This window comes from Rhododendron vialii, chromosome 5a (assembly GCF_030253575.1).
Source record: "Rhododendron vialii isolate Sample 1 chromosome 5a, ASM3025357v1".
Taxonomy (NCBI): Eukaryota; Viridiplantae; Streptophyta; class Magnoliopsida; order Ericales; family Ericaceae; genus Rhododendron; species Rhododendron vialii.
The window spans coordinates 40468119-40484477 of record NC_080561.1 but is presented as its reverse complement, the minus strand read 5'-3'; the positions used below and the strand labels follow the sequence as shown (position 1 = coordinate 40484477).

Below are 16359 nucleotides of genomic sequence, written 5' to 3'. Positions count from 1 at the left end.
AGCTTTTATTTCTTCAAATTCTTTAAAATTAGCTCATTTCATCTAATACATGTAAGCAGGCTCTACTTGGTGTTGGAACTGTATTTTATTCCATTTGAATATAGAAGAAATTCTTTATTGCCCACATTCTTCAGCTTTTATTTCTTCAAATTCTTTAAAATTAGCTCATTTCATCAAATACATGCCTTGCATAAGTACCTACTATCTGTTGCAAATGAAATCGGTTCGATCCGGCCGAATTGACAGGCCCTGACTACTTTGTGGGAAAAAGAATGGCAAATTAAGCAATTGTGTATAGTTCAATCAGCTTGATTCACGGCTTCCTTTGGAAAGAAAGTGGGTGACCTCAAAATGATGATAAAAAAAGAAAAAAGTGGTGTTGGAGAGCTTTTTCGGAACCTTCAGTGCATTATTTATTTACCATTTTGAGGCTTCGTTAATTATTTTATTTGCATAAACAAGATAATTTGATGTAATAAGCTAGGTTACCACGAGCCTCGATTGGCTTCCAATCATGTATGTCACACATATAAGAAGACGAAAAGATCCAAAAAGTCTGAAAAAAAATCAAATTTTTGGATCTTGTTCGTCATCTTAAATGGAATACTATATTTTAACTTTGGTCTATTTTTTTTATACTTTTATCGATTTTATTTGTCGAGACAAAAAATATGAGGTAAAAATCATACCCGAATCTTGTAAAGATCAAGAAAGCAACCAAAAAGCCATAAAAAAAACCCTTGAAAATTTGGGCAGAACTCCTCACTAAAGCTCTGTTTGAACTGAATATTCCAAATTGTGTGCTTTTGGTTGCCCAAAACTTTGAGAAAAACATTGTAAAGGTCCATTCATTTTCCCAAAATTGACGTAGAATGACTTAACCCACCTAATCAGTGATCCAATTTTCAAAATTTCACCGCTCATTCTCTTCAACCACCATTTCTGAATACCTTCTTGTCCACCATGGCCACCGAACCAAACAATGGACCACAGCCGACAGCCAGCGGATGCTGTGCTCGCAGACTCAAGACTAACTGCTCCTCTAACGCGAGATGCTGAAACAAATAGAGCCTAAATACTGTCCTACTTGTAAATCATCTAACTGCTCCTTTCTTAGTATTGTTGTAAACCCAGAATTGGCAGGTGCTAATTTGTGGTGAAACAATTTTGTGACCCATTTTTCGTAAGATTGGACAATTTCAATGAAACGTTAGCCCATCAAAAAGAAAAGATGGGAATACAACATTTTGATACACCAGACAGGCAACGCTTCTTTAACGACCAAACCACAAGGTTGCTCATTAGTCATCCTGGTCATATCTAGTGAAAGATCTTTGGATCTAGCGGGAACTGAAGAATGTCAGCAAAAGATAAATTAGACGCTTGACAACAAGCTGATTCTAGTCCTAGCGAAACCAGCATTTCTTTACATAGTTCTTACTCGGAAAATATGGTACTAACATGCTCGCAACGCCATGTAATGTAAAGCAGGCTAAAGAGTGACGGTGAGAACTAAAAGATGTGCTAAGAAATACTTTCACCCGAGATAAACAGAAATCTTACGTGATAATACAACAATGCACAAAGTATGTTCTTCATGTTCAACCATTCCAGAAACCACTTGTAACCAGATAATATGAGCATACAAATCATGTATGCCCTGGATGAGCCTTACACATACAAGTCAGGAAACATCGATTTTCAGTCATCATCCTCATCCTCGTCGTCTTCCTCGTCTTCGTCATCCTCCTACAGAAAGTCAAGCCGTGTAAGTTGGAATTGGTTAACTCAAATTAGCAAAAGGGAGCAAGAAAACGTTTGGTTCCAAAAATTCGTGTTAGTCTCTTATTTTCAACATCGTGATCTGAAGCAAGAAAGTGGTTTTTACATTGTAACACAGGAGGTTCTCTCCAGTGAACCTGACTATAAGATTTCTAAGGCATGACAAATAAACCATCTCATGTAGAGGATTTTTTAGTTTCATGGCCATCAGAATGCATAGTTGAGAAAAGCCCCAGTCACAAAACTGTACTTGCAAGGAAATCTGTAAAAATTTGCTATGCGGGAAACTCGAGACAACATGTCTTTGGTTGTTGCCACTGGAAGTTCCAAGGAACATGTTTTCATCGCTTCATTAAAACAGTTCATACCTGTCCCTATGTTGTTTCTTTGGTCACATCACAGGTTAAATTATTCAGCTAATCATGACCGTACTCGACTATCATTGACTTCTTCAATATAGAAATTCTATATCATGAGACAACATATGCAATACTAGAAGACGGAAGTACCTCCCCGCTTTCCTCGTCATCATCATGAACCTCAGATTTCGACTTCTCAGATTCCTCATCAGCATCATCAGTCCTGCTTGCCTGGCAGAAAATATAGCAAAATAACAGAAAAAAGTAAGGGATCTAAGGGGACTACATTGAACATATAAATTACAATGTCAGCATGCTATCGCAACTTATGTTCACCTGCTTCTTGTTATAAGCAGTCATAACCTTTTCATACTCAGTCTTCTTTTTGGCAGCTTTGGCTTCATAGGGAGCTTTTTCCTGCCAAAACCATAAAGAGCACACAAGATCAATAATATGCAAAGCAATTAGCCTTATTTAACCACAATTAACTTGTAGCCACAGATCACAGATGTCTGACTCCTAGATAAGAATAAAACTGAACAATACCTAAATTCATTAAACCCTCGAAACCACTGTGTATAAGACAACAAATTGGACTTACAATAATACATATACAACAACAACAACAGAACCCATGTAGTCTCCAATCATTGGGGGTATGGGCAGATCAAATTGGGTTATCCACAGTGACCTTTCAAGCTTTCATATGAAAAAATCTATAGGAAATTTAAGTCAAAGCTAATCACTAAAATGCTCGTATCTCACTTTAACAATACATCCAAACAGCTCCTATTCAATTTACGATAAGCTTTTTAGCACTTACAGATTTGGACATGGATTTCCATTTCTCTCCACCAGCTTTGCCAACCTTCAAGCACACGATATACATATGAAATTAGTATCTCATTCTTCAAGCTGATCTACGCAATAGATTGTACAACAGAGTGCAAAAACTTAAGCCCGTAAAAAACTTACAGCTGCAACACCCTTCACATTAGGATGTTTTTCCTTGAAGGTCTTTCTAAACTCCTCCCTGAAACATTACAGACTCAAATCAAAGGATATTTCTCAACTACGTAGAAAACCCATAATATAATTTTTACTAATACTGCAAAAGGAGAATCAATTCATACAGGAATACAAAAAATGCGCTGGGAGGCCTTTTGGGCTTGTTGGGGTCTTTCTTGGCTGCCCCGACCTTCTTAGATGGTGGTTTGCTACTCTTCCCAACCTTTCTGAAAAAGAGACACAGATACCATCCATCATTATGACATTCCTGTCACCACTGTATCCACAATTGAAAATACAGTTTAAATGTCAATAGAACTCAATGGACTTAACTCAAAACCGTTTGCCAATAACCTTACATAAACAAAATAATTCATATCCATAAAAACTGAATACCCTTAAAATCTCCACGCATAATTACCAAAATTCATGCCCAAAACATAGCTAACCTGTCGTTGACGGTCTTCAACGCATCCTTGGAGACTTTGTTCACCGCTGCCTTACCTTTGACAGGCTTCATTACTACAAGTAAATTCCTTAATTTTAACAAATATACAGTATGAAACAAGAGTGCTAAATCAACACAGTGATTTGTTCAAGAACATAGCTAGAACTATGCAACAAAAGAGTTTTCAAAGCCAACTATTCATCGTTAGACAAAATGAAGCATTTTTAACAGAACCACAAAAAATAACGATAACAGAAACCATCAAGTACCCAATCATTGGGGTAATCGACGGGAGAGGATTGGAGCCCGACCTAACCTTTGATAATACATGCACAAAGTGACTGCTAGCAGATTACCACCAAAACAGTGACCCCCTGTACCTCCAAGAACCGAGGAGCTAAACGGACGTTTTGTTGCACAACCATGACCCCATTTTTTAGAGAGGGCCGGCCTAGAGACCGAAATCAATTTATGTGCACATTACCATGATACCCTCTTCATAGTCCAGAGCATCGAAAACACATAATTTTAACAGAACTAAATTTCAACATAACTCAAAGTAACCAGCTATCCTAGAAATGCTAACAACTGAACAAGGAAAGGAATTGAGTTAACCAAATCGAACAAAACCAATCAAAAAACAAATGAAACCGAGGAAAACAAATCAGTGATTTATCCTAGAAAATGTTCAGGCAAAACAACAGTGGTCCAGAAATTAAAGCAACAAAATTACATACCTGCAGCTCACATGACAACATAATTAGGCCAAGTTTGAAAATTCAAGCTTTATTTTTTCCGTAATTGACTTCCTTTGTTTAAAAAAAGTTCTTTTCTTTTCTTTCTTTCTTTCTTTTTTTTTTTTTGCAAATCAGTTTTTAGAGGAAACGGAAATTGAAACAATATATAGAAAAAAAATTCAGAAAAAAGAAGGAAAAAAGGCCAAAAAGCTTTTTTTGTTTGATTTGGGTAAAGGATAAAACTATACAACGATATACAGATGCATATGTATCAAAACTTGAAGAAAAGAAACGGATCTAAAGAGAAGAAATACCTTGAAGATCGGCGATCAGGGAGTAAGAAACAGAGCAGAAATGAGATGCGAAGAATAAAACCACAGATGGAGGAAACCTAGAGAGAGAGAGAGAGAGAGGCGACCGAGTGAGTGGAGTAAGAAATGAACTGGATTAAAGTGACCGATTCCAACCGGTAAACGCTTTACAGTTCCGCACCTAAGAGCATCTTCAGGCCTATCCCATTTTTTATTAACCCAAAAATATGGTTCATAGGCCTTGTTTGAATCTCCAATCCTAAGGCTCATTTTCTTCAAACCTACTCTCTCCGGCCTTATTTAATTGTTCACTACAATTTTGTATATATTTTCAATAGTTTATATCTTTTAACATATATTTTTAAAAATATGTAATATAGATCTTGTTTGATAGATCTCAATTTTTTCTATAAGACAATGATTTTAAAAACATATATTATGGATTTTATTTGATAGATCTCAAATTTTTTTATAAGACAATGATTTTAAAAATGTAAAATATAATATATGTCCAGAGATATAAATCGTTAAAAATACACGCAAAATCGTAGAGAACAATTAAATAGAGTTGGAGGAGTAATTTTTAAGGTTTTTTCTTCAAAATTTGGTTCAAAATTGCACGTTTGTCAATACTAAGAAAGTGATATGAGGTATTTAAAAAAAAAGGTACCGATTTGGGTCTCCCATTATTTGGGTAAGAGGGTAGAATTAAAAAAGGATAGGTAAAAAGGGTATGCCATTGGAGATGAATTTTAAGTGATTTTACTTTAAAATTTCGGGTTTGAGTGCAAAAAAACAACAATGCGCCTAGAAACGCTAGGGTCAGGCACATTGGAGATGCTTTAATTTTGGGTCTAAGTGGTTGCCTAAATTTGCATGCGTGTGCATGAGTGAAAGGCCTTTCGAAAATACATTCCAAACTACTCCTACTTAGATTTGCAAGAGTGAAGATAGAAAGCACGAGCACACAATAATAAGAGAGCAAAATATTGCCTGTCATTTTAAAGGATTATGCTACTGCCTCGCCTCAGGAGACTCCGGACTCCGGAGTGATTTTGCACCGGAAAGGGAGAGTTGTGCTATATGTAACGACCATGGGGAAGGGAAATCGTACCGACCGCAACCTGCGGGCCAGGCCGGACGGCAGATCCGAGCCGTCCAAAAATTCTATAAAAAAAAACCGATCAGGCCTTACGCGGGAATCAACGGCATCCAAGGTGTGTAGAGTGTTTGATCCGAGCACCCCTTTTTTGTGTATATACACATATATACAAGAAAAAAGGGTGCTTGGATCAAGCACCCTATACACCTCGGATGCCTTTAATTCTAGCATTGGCCCCATTGGTTTTTTTTTTTAGAATTTTTGGACGGCTCGGATCGGCCGTCTGGTAGCCGGAGACGGCCCGCCAGCGGCCGTCGGTACGATTTCTCTCCCCATGGTCGGTACTCATAGCTTTTCTGCTGGAAAGAAAAGGGTGGTGACCGGGTACAACAAGTTTGGTTTGGGCTACTGACAAAAGTTATAATGTCCGTGCCAATAGCCAATTGCGTTGACACGTGTGGACCTGCAGGCGACTTTTCGTTGAAGTATGACTTCAAATTTTATGGTCTGGAAAATGATTACTGAGTAGGAGTACAGAAATGATTTTCATACCCTTTTTTTTTTTTTAATAATTATTGCACTTTATTTTTTGTTTTTCCGTAAAGTTTTGTATGCATTTTTTCATTAAAAAAACAAGAAAAAGAGTGCCATAGTAAAAAAAATGTGAAAATCATTTTCTTACTACATTTCTAGTTTGGCAAGTGAGTATTTTTAGCAGACCTTTTTATTTTATTACAAAACTGCTAAAAACAAAATTCGAAAATATACTACTATATCTATTCGGAAAAACAAAATTTGAAGTGTTCTTCATATGGTAGATGAAGGAGCTCCAAGGGAAGCTCAACCACGGAGCCCATTTTTATATTGAGGATGCATGCATGTACTTTGACCTTTTTCTCTCTCTTCGCTCTCTTTTTGGCTTCGTTTGTTTCAATGTAAAATATTTTATTTATTTTTCTTTGTTTGGCCGGAAAAAAACAATAGAAAATATTTTTCACAATAAAACGTTTTACTTTATATGATTGAAAATGTTTTTCTCTTAAATTGCCTACAAGTCATTTTTATCTCTTTAGACGCCGGTCTTCTCTCTCGCTTTCTTCACTCCTAGTCTCCTGAAAATTAAAGTATAAAGTGATTATTAATCTTGAATAATGAGAGAGAGAGAGAGAGAGAACATGAGGATGAGAGACAACATGAGGGAAACAGGCAGTTAAACTATAGCCTAGAGCTTTCGATTGTATCTATGACCATGATCTTCTCTTTTGTAAATATGATTTTTTTTCTTTTTTTTTCCCCTTCCTTTCATCGATCATGAGAATATGTATACATACATGTGGAGTATATAAGCGGAGATCATTGACTATGTTCCCATTCCTCCCTTATCCTTTCTTACCTTATTTCTCCTTTTATGTTTTGTTATAGTAAATTTATCTGTGAACCATTATCCTATTTTTCCTTTTATGTTTTGTTATAATAAATTTATATGTGAATCAAACAATAAAAAATACTTTACACAAAAAATATTTTACAATAAAATATTTTACATCGAAACAAACGGGAGCTATATATCTTTTTTATTGTCTTTTTTGTGAATCAAGAGACTTATCCCCTGACCCTCTTTGTCTTTCCATTAGCTCTCTCATATCTCTCTCTCTCTCTCTCTATAACGTCGTAGCAAGTAGCAACAGATAAAAAAAAATGATTATATAATCGAGACCACCTTTTGCTACCTAAAATGGGAAGTTAAAGATATACAAATGGAGAAAAAGGAAGAGGTGGGCTAACTAAAAGTGCGTTCAAATCTAACATTAGGAGTAATTTTGTTGGCGTCGTGCTAACAGAATTTTTATTAATGTTGAGGGGTGAAATAGTAGATTAAGATATCGCGAGAAGAAGTTGCTCAATGCTTTTATTTTTCTACTGTTTTATACTGATTTTTTTAATTTTTTTTTTTTTGTATTTTCGGGATGAATCCTAGAATTAATTGTGCCTATCAAAAAAAAAAAAAAAAACACAACACTGAAACTTACTACAAGATTTATCTATGCGAGCTAGAAAGTTTCGGAGTCACTAGAAAATTTGTACGATGGGTAAATTCAAGACCTGAAGATCGATCGTTTGCGTAATTTGACACCAACACCCATTTATTAGGAAGATTTTCTAGACCAGCTTGTTCAATTGTAAAAACATACTCTCTTTTTGCATGCGTCGGTTTAAAAAAAAAAACCCATGCTTTTTGATGCTTCATGCCCCAATTTTGATTGCGGGCCTTTAAACTAAGTTTACGAGCTACACAAAGCTCTAAACAAGATGGAAGTCCAGTAGAAGTTTAGCAAAACACATCTCCCATCATGGGCCCGAAAGAGGGAGAGAGGGGGGTTTTAAATAACGATAGCAGATTGCGTACGGTAGTATATAGGAATATTATATGATATGTAGTGGAAATTGGGTGTCGTGAGTGTGAATTTTTGGAAATTATTCTTGTGACCGATGCACCTAAAGCGGCCGAGACATGTGTGAATTTTTTTTAGCTCATATATAGTGGAGTGTAATGATACCGAAGGACCGAAAAATTCCTAAGCAGCGGCCAATAAGATACATAGCGGGCCGATATTGAAATCCTAGAGAGAGAGAAAATATCTGCATTCTGCAATGTCAACCACAATATCACGAAAAGAACATGTAGAGAGAGAGAGAGAATATCTGCATTCTGCAATGCCAACCACAACATCGCGAAAGGAACATATTTCCAGCATCCACAAACCAGATAAGGCAGTAGATAAGGCCGAGGCTCTCACACCCGTCAGATGGATACGCTCCAAAATCCAACGGCCACTGTTTCCACACCCCAGATAATGTCCCCTTACTATAACCCAAAGCCAAAAATCACCAAACTCACACACTTCAATTCCCACTATCTTCCCCACCTCAGTAGCGCACATTCCGCAACCATGGCCACCACCACCTCCGCCGCCGCCACGTCATCTTTCCTCGGCACACGCCTCCCTGACGTAAAACAACCCAACAACTCGGGCAGGATCCGGGCATCAGCTCGGATACAAGCCCGGTTCGGATTCGGCAAAAAGAAAGCCCCACCAAAGCGGTCCGTATCGAAAGATACAGACCGCCCGCTATGGTATCCTGGGGCCAAGGCCCCAGAGTACCTAGACGGGAGTCTGGTTGGGGATTACGGGTTTGACCCGTTTGGGCTGGGAAAGCCGGCGGAGTACTTGCAGTTTGATTTGGACTCGTTGGACCAGAACTTGTCGAAGAACTCGGCCGGGGATGTCATAGGGACCCGGTTCGAGACTTCGGACGTGAAGTCGACGCCGTTTCAGCCGTACAGCGAGGTGTTTGGGCTCCAGAGGTTCAGGGAGTGTGAGTTGATCCATGGACGGTGGGCCATGTTGGCTACGCTGGGCGCGCTCACCGTCGAGTGGCTCACCGGTGTCACTTGGCAAGACGCTGGAAAGGTACGTATCCATGCTTTCATAGTTAGTTGTGTCGTATTATTCAACGATATAAGTATCAGATTGGACTATATATACAAGATCGCTATATATGCAAGAAACGATCGATTTTAATAATCGTACCATATCGCAGTTGTTGGATGTATGTCCCTAGTTCTGATTTCGATTCGATCCAGGGTCAGATACACACAGACACTAAAAAGTGCTCGCTGCATTCGTGTTGGACACCGTGCCATTTTGTTACTGCGGGTTACCATACTAAATTTTGTTTCGGCTTTAATTGAACTTCTGCTAGTGAATTATAATTGCCGTGTCGAATCCAAGAAGTAGATAGAGTTAATCAGCAACGAAGGTATTAAAGTTCAATACCTACGGCTGTCTAAAATTTAATTCAAATTAGTCGGCCTATTAGACCGGATACATTACTAAAATGCACTAGCTGGTGGCCACTTTGTTAAAGTAAGCAGCTGAAAAGACTTGCTGATGGTTTTAACGATTCAGGTGGAGCTAATTGACGGATCATCCTACCTGGGCCAGCCACTTCCATTTTCTATCACCACATTGATCTGGATCGAGGTCCTGGTCATCGGCTACATCGAGTTCCAGAGGAACGCCGAGCTCGACCCGGAAAAGAGGCTGTACCCGGGTGGCAGCTTCTTCGACCCGCTTGGCCTGGCGGCCGACCCGGAGAAGAAGGCCACCCTCCAGCTTGCTGAAATCAAGCACGCCCGCCTAGCCATGGTCGGCTTCCTCGGGTTTGCTGTCCAGGCCGCGGCTACCGGGAAAGGCCCGCTCAACAACTGGGCGACCCATCTGAGTGACCCGCTCCACACTACCATTTTTGACACCTTTGGGTTTTTCTCTTGAGCTCCTTTTCTTTGTATGAATCTGTTCTCTCTCAGTCCCCTACTTGTAAAAACTGTGAAATTTAATGGTTTAACGCTTTCTATTGTCTTGTATTGTGTATTACTCAGTACTACGGACCGGGTAAGGAACCATGTCTACTGTAGTTCGTCGGGTTATGTGGAAGCTATATCGGATCGGATGTAATTACTCTCCTAATGTTTCGAAAAATTCCGATTATGTCAAATAATTGTCTTGATATTTCAATAGTAATCTACTAATTTATAAGGGCATGTTCATAGAGCAATGAACAAGGTCCTCATCAGTTTTTTTTTTTCCTCTTTTGATTACAACCGCAGTTGTCAATTTAGGTAGCTTTAAGAGCATTTCGAACCCATCTCTCACACAATCTCCGTTTTGGAGACTCAAAATGATACTTATATTGAAAAAATAAGTTTAGAGAATGCAACTATCTATACCAAACTCCAATCTACATTTTCATCTCCAAAACATTTCTCCAAATTTTCTGTCAATTGTTTGAGTGTTAAAGTTTTATCAAACGCATTCAATAATAGACTAGGCCCGTTTGATAACAGTGATAGATGGATGAAATTCGTAAGGAGATGCGATTAGGATTGAGATTGATAATGAGAATGGATTAGTAATGAGTATGTTTGTTTGAGATGGGATTGGATGATGGAATTATTAATATCATGTTTGTTTGAGATGAGATTAGATAATGGGATTGGATTGATAGAAGAAATTAGTAATGAGAATATGTTAGGGTTGGGTTGGGATTGGTAATACTATCTCTCCCGGGATATTCATAATACCCCTTAAAGCCCACCTTTCTAGTCCCAAGGGACTAATAATCCTAACCCATTTTGGGTTACCAAATAAAGGATTGGTAGTCCTTTGGGATTGGTAGTCCAATCCCAAGGTTTAATAAGTTTATCAAACGGGGCCTAGGTATAAACGTATTATCCATATCTTCTCAATAATATCAATTTCGTAAAACCGAATCTACAACATTAATTTTAGACAAAATGGAATTAATAGTGTAAGAAACATGTTGTTAGGTTTAGAGTGTCCCCACGGATTTGATTATACAATATCACTTCCTGCAACCGCTCTAAAAAAAGACTTGTGGGTGTGATGTTGAATATCATAAAAGACTTAATTGAAACCCTCCAAAACACCAATTAGTTTTAGGAGAGATGGTGGAAAAGTAGTTCGACAAGTGGTATCAGAGCCAGAAAATTATGGGTTTGAGTCGCGGGAGCGTCATCGTGAGGGAGGAATTTGTTGGGCCTGGATTGCTTGATTTTAGCAGAGATGGTAAAAAAGCGGTCCGACACATATTATTGCTAGTACAATTTGATTTCGAACATAAATTTTATAATGGTGATTTTGGAAAAAGAAAAAAAACAATGGAGATAGGGTTACATTTAGTGGAAGAAGACATTATTGGGAATGAAAATTGAAATTTTAATTTGGAGACCTCAAAATGGAGTTGGATTAAAGAGATTTGATTCTCCAAAATAAAATTTTGGTTCTCCAAAATGGATTTATGGAGATGGGTTGATACTCTTATAGATTGGACCACTTGAACGAAATCAAATACAATAGGAATCTCTATGGGTAACATCGAGGTCAAGATTTGGGACTTAAGGGTTACTCCCTTCAAAGTTTCAAGTTCGAAAACTTCTAAATGTTATCAATTCGTAGAGACCTAGACCATATAAGGTTTTATCCCGATTTTAAATGAGCCTCCACTAAGGGTCATCATCGGGTTGGGCCGGGCCGGGCCAGCCCGCCAAGTTGCTGCCCAAGCCCACCCACGGGCCGGGCCGATCGGGCATTTTCTTTTTGGCGGGCCGGGCTACCTACCATAAATTGAAGCCCAAACCCGGCCCACGGGCTAGCTCAATTGGCAGGCCAAAAGCGGGGCGGGTTTAAATTTCTTTGGGCAAAACTAAACCAAGGGAAAAAAGAAAGAGTTTTGTGGGATTTTGGGCTAATAGGCGGGCCCATTGGCGGGCTTTTGGGAGAGGTACCACCGGCGGGCTCACGGTCCGGGCCGACGAGCGGGCCGAGTAAAAATTCATAGGCCCGAGCCCGCCCATTACAAACTACGGGCCGGGCTAGCCTGCCTGTTTTACGGGCTCGGGCCGAGTAAAAGCCCGACGGGCTTTGGGCGGGTCGCGGGCCTTCGGGCTAAATGATGACCCTTAGCCTCCACTAGTGAATTATAGGATTAGGTTCTCAGTTGCTATGAGATGCGCGTAAATTTGTCGAGACATCATGAGCTATAAGAAATCGGATAGGTGGGTACAAATTTGTGCAAGTCGGTACGTTGGTGACCGCATTGAAAACACAATGTATACTCGAAGGACCAGAATCATATTTTATCTTTCTTCCATCTCATCCTTCCCTTGAGCCCTAATTAGAACTTCTCTCCGTACTCTCTTTCCGAGCCACCGCCTGCCACCAGTTATCGCCGTCCCCATTCCTCACTGCCGCAGTCTATCGAAAAGTCCCCGACTTTCTCTCTCTCTCCGGTTTTCGTTTCAACACAGCTGCGTCAGTAGGGCCGTCGTAGCACTGCCTCTGTTACCCGTAAGTTCTCGCACTACTCTTTCCATATGATCTGTACTGTCTAACTTAATCAATGACTGCACTTATGTTGCGCCTGGTTTATAATTCAGATGAAATAATTTGTTTTGAAGTTCAGTTGAATCTAGTCTTTGAATGAATGATTGAAATAAGTCAAGTTGCAGCCACCGGCACGTATTTAATTACCATATATTAATATCAGTTTAAGTACTTACGAGACGTTGGGCACACACGCCGTGTGTGAATACGTGGGGTGTGGGAGCGGGTAGTTGAGCTCGAGTGGTTTTACTGCTTTGCCCTAACAGTTTGATTCATGTGATAATAAAAGTAATTGTAAAGTCTGTTTTTTTATCATGACAATGTTGGAAATCACTTTTCGTGACACAGTTTGGAAGATTTGGTCACGCCATTGGTGTTCCCCTTTCTATGTTAGAATCGATGTTGTTGATAGAAAATATGTATGTCTATATGTAGCAAAAACTTTGGTGGGTTTTATGAAAGAGCAACCGCATTGCTAAAATCGATCATCATAAACTGAACATTTCTCTTGAAAAATATCTTCTTTTTTTTCTTCTTGAAATTGTAAAATCTGTATGACCTCAGGCATACCCATTGTATTTGGACAATAAAGGGTAAAGCCTAAAGCCTATAGAAGTACAAAAAATCTTGGAAGGAGACTTCTATGTTCTTGCTATATAGGAGTAATTTAGAAAGAAAGAAACTTAGAATAAGATTGAACTCGAAGTGTTTTCCATGTCATTGCTCATGTTGGGTGTATCAGAAAGAGGTAGGCATTGTTTTCGGAATGTTGGTTCCATATTCAAATATCCGTTTGTATGTTGGAAGTTTATATGGCCAATATAGTACACAACAAGGGAGGGAATCAAAATATTTTGCATGCCTCCTATATCCAGTGGAGGAAATAGCAGTACACTTTGTTTTTAAAGGGGGGAGAATGAATATGGCAATTTTCTAGCGTTCTTCTTCTTTGCCCCTCTCTCTTGTTGATTCAAATTGATTTTTACTAATCTATTCTCCATCTTCAAATAGGATATTAGGGGTTTATGATTGGAAAATTTGGGCTTGTTAAACGTGTCATAATTTTGACCAAAATGGTATATGTTATTTTACTGGAAATTTGGTTTGGGTGCTGCTCATGTTTTAAAGCATAGACTATCGTCAAAGATGTTTCAGAGTTTCTGTATGTTCCAGAATGTAAAATTTTCACTGCAAACCAACTGGTTGGTAGAACTTCTGTTAAGTAATTTCCGTAAACACTTGTCTTCACAAATCTCTGGCCCAAACATGGGACAGGATTAGAGGAAACCTTTGTATCAGCTGGATATAATACCAAATCCTATCCAGAGAAATATTATCCTATTCCATATATGGCCCATCCGCCCAAGATCTTTACACCCACATGGGCCACATAATACTCTGAGAAGATTTGACTTTCTAGGTATGGCTTTCTCATCTAAGTAGAGAATGCAGGTTTGCTTGAAATAAGTTTCGAAATAGCTATAGGTTGGAGTCAATAAGAAACTAATGAGTTTCTTGACTGGTTAAGAAATGCACATTTTTGTTTCATATAAGTAAAAAACTGAGATGACATTTCACTATAAAACAAAACACTGCAAATAACTGCTCTTATAATTAATATTTTGACATCTTTTATGCAGATGAGTTACTTCTTTGCACGGCACACTTTTTTGTGCAAATATTGATATGGGAACCCAAAATCTTCTGTGGGGTTTTGCTAAGAAGTGCTTCACGTGTGGGCTTGTAGCACTTACAATTTCAGATCGTTATGCCAGTATCGTTCCTGTTCGAGGTGCCTCTATGTCTCCCACCTTCAATCCCCGTAGCAGCTCTTCTGTGGGGTCATTTGGTAACATTTTAACACTCTGACCGAGTTACTCACTACAAAGCAAAATTTGTTACATCTATTATGGATACATGGCTGCAGATGACAGAGTTTTGGTGGAGAAATTTTGCCTTCAAAAGTACCAATTTTCTCATGGTGATGTGGTAGTTTTCTGGTAAGTTTTACTTGCTTCTGTTTGATAGCTCTTGTGCATTTTTTGGTGTCATCTGTAGACTGTAGGGTATGAAGTACATAACTTCTATGGTTGTTAACTTGTATTCGGAGTTTTTTGCCAAGTAGAATCCCAGTTTCTTTGTGAAAGTAATTTTTGTTAAGTGGTGGTCTGGGTATGCTAGTTAGGTTGCTTAAAACTGAGCTGGATGTGCTTGTAAAAGTTCATGCGTACCATTAATCCCGTGACTTGTATCAATTACTGACATCGAACGTTCATCATTACTAGGGTTGACGTATGTGAGAGTCACAAAGCTTATAATATACTTTGTATGGACATGAGCATATAATGCACCCTTCTCCCTATCCGACAGGTCTCTAGTTTGTACCTTTTTGGTTTGTGTGATCAGAGCAAGTTTTGGTACTTGATTTTCTATGTATGCATGAGATATGATACTTATGCAAAATTCAATGTCAGTATTTATTGCGATGTTGTGATATCTTTTGCAGCTCTCCTAGTGACCACAAGGAGAAACACGTAAAGAGAATAGTTGCCTTGCCAGGTGACTGGATGTCAAGTCCATATTCATATGATGTTCAAAGGGTTCCAGAAGGCCACTGTTGGGTTGAGGGAGATAATTTTGCTTCCAGCATGGATTCAAGATCCTTTGGCTCAGTATGTTACCCCTCTCTCATTCTAGTATCGGTTAACCGAGGTTATTCCCATTAGTGGTAATAGACCTATGTATTTCACATATTTACCTTGTTATGAATGTGCAAGTCTGATAGCCCTATAGTTTACAGATATTGGATGGTATTTGTGGAGCAATATAGGTAAACTCTGCATATTGTAATAAGCTAAAGTAAGCTTGACGAGGTCTTATAGAGAAGTGGTGATTGCTTAACTCGCTAATATGTAAGAGTACCTGAAGATCTGGGATTCATTTCCGCTCAAGCCCCTTTTGTTCATAAGTTATAATTCGTATCATGTAAGGGCAGTATATAGTTTGTGAAGTACATGAGACAATTCAGTGTATGAAGATTGCCAAATACGTTGTCTTTTATATAATATAATGGACATCCAGGCTGGATGATCCAGCATTCTCTGCACAAGGAGCAGGGATTTGTGACAAGCTAGAATTGGAAAAGATAAAGCTTCAAATCTTTGGTGTTTGTAGAACAGTATCTCCTTTATATCAATGTATGCAGCGAATTTTATGCAGTTTTTATTTTTAACATTAGAAGTTGCTGATTTTATCATATTGGCAGATTCCTTTGGGTTTGGTTCAAGGCCGGGTTACCCACATTGTATGGCCTCCCCAGAGAGTTGGGAAAGTGGCGACTAGAGTTCCTCAAGACAGACTTCCCTTGTGAAACTATTTTTCAACGGCAGGTTTCTCTTCGTCAAGAAAATTTATTACTTGATTGATTTTTATTCTGAGCATTTGCTAGAGGTGCCATTTTTGGTTGTACCAAGCTTAATTTGTTTCGTCTCTGAGTTTTCCTTCTGTACCTTTAGACCATGATGTTAAGCTTATGGCAGTCGTCTCTGAATTTTGACATGATTCATTATTTCTTTTACACTCGTGGATGCATATGTGGATTCTTTTATATGAACCGAATATTTGCAAGTGCTTCTTTATTTTTA

At 38.6% G+C, this 16359-nt stretch overlaps 3 protein-coding genes across 9 annotated transcripts in view; 2 read left to right on the top strand and 1 right to left on the bottom strand.

The window, feature by feature from the left end:
- Window positions 1-4907, bottom strand: part of LOC131325993 (high mobility group B protein 1-like) — an 85080-nt gene extending 80173 nt beyond the window's left edge. For 2 of the 6 annotated variants that reach the window (XM_058358534.1, XM_058358535.1), the window contains exons 1-7: window positions 4649-4861; window positions 3599-3671; window positions 3275-3376; window positions 3117-3174; window positions 2965-3009; window positions 2478-2558; window positions 2292-2372 (exon numbers count right to left, since the gene is read on the bottom strand). In XM_058358534.1, the coding sequence (XP_058214517.1) occupies window positions 2292-2372; window positions 2478-2558; window positions 2965-3009; window positions 3117-3174; window positions 3275-3376; window positions 3599-3669 (438 nt within the window). In that variant the 5' untranslated portion in view covers window positions 3670-3671; window positions 4649-4861. Of the gene's footprint in view, window positions 1-1520; window positions 1750-2290; window positions 2373-2477; window positions 2559-2964; window positions 3010-3116; window positions 3175-3274; window positions 3377-3598; window positions 3686-4648 lie in introns of those variants that run through there. The other 4 variants (XM_058358531.1, XM_058358533.1, XM_058358532.1 and 1 more) reach the window with 3 other exon arrangements.
- Window positions 4908-8396: 3489 nt separating this feature from the next.
- On the top strand, window positions 8397-10307 carry LOC131325978 (chlorophyll a-b binding protein CP29.2, chloroplastic-like). Its single transcript, XM_058358505.1, has 2 exons — window positions 8397-9220; window positions 9719-10307. The coding sequence occupies exons 1-2, from the start codon at window positions 8555-8557 to the stop codon at window positions 10082-10084; spliced, it is 1032 nt and encodes a 343-aa protein (XP_058214488.1). The 5' UTR covers window positions 8397-8554; the 3' UTR covers window positions 10085-10307.
- A 2099-nt stretch (window positions 10308-12406) lies between these two features.
- On the top strand, window positions 12407-16342 carry LOC131325977 (uncharacterized). 2 transcript variants are annotated; one of them, XM_058358503.1, is made up of 6 exons: window positions 12434-12679; window positions 13991-14135; window positions 14356-14564; window positions 14643-14715; window positions 15222-15387; window positions 15981-16342. In XM_058358503.1, exons 3-6 carry the CDS (start codon window positions 14402-14404, stop codon window positions 16083-16085), a joined length of 507 nt encoding a protein of 168 aa, XP_058214486.1. In that variant the 5' UTR covers window positions 12434-12679; window positions 13991-14135; window positions 14356-14401; the 3' UTR covers window positions 16086-16342. The 2 variants fall into 2 exon arrangements, with proteins under 2 accessions (XP_058214485.1, XP_058214486.1); XM_058358502.1 differs by lacking the exon at window positions 13991-14135 and having other exon boundaries at window positions 12407-12679.
- The last annotated feature ends 17 nt before the right edge of the window (window positions 16343-16359 follow it).

Coding starts and splice junctions, on each gene's coding strand:
- LOC131325978 (XM_058358505.1), top strand. CDS start 8,555: ATGGATACGCTCCAAAATCCAACGGCCACTGTTTCCACACCCCAGATA. Junction 9,221..9,718: donor CTTGGCAAGACGCTGGAAAG/GTACGTATCCAT, acceptor TTAACGATTCAG/GTGGAGCTAATTGACGGATC.
- LOC131325977 (XM_058358502.1), top strand. CDS start 14,402: ATGGGAACCCAAAATCTTCTGTGGGGTTTTGCTAAGAAGTGCTTCACG. Junction 14,565..14,642: donor CTCTTCTGTGGGGTCATTTG/GTAACATTTTAA, acceptor ACATGGCTGCAG/ATGACAGAGTTTTGGTGGAG. Junction 15,388..15,980: donor ATTCAAGATCCTTTGGCTCA/GTATGTTACCCC, acceptor TCATATTGGCAG/ATTCCTTTGGGTTTGGTTCA.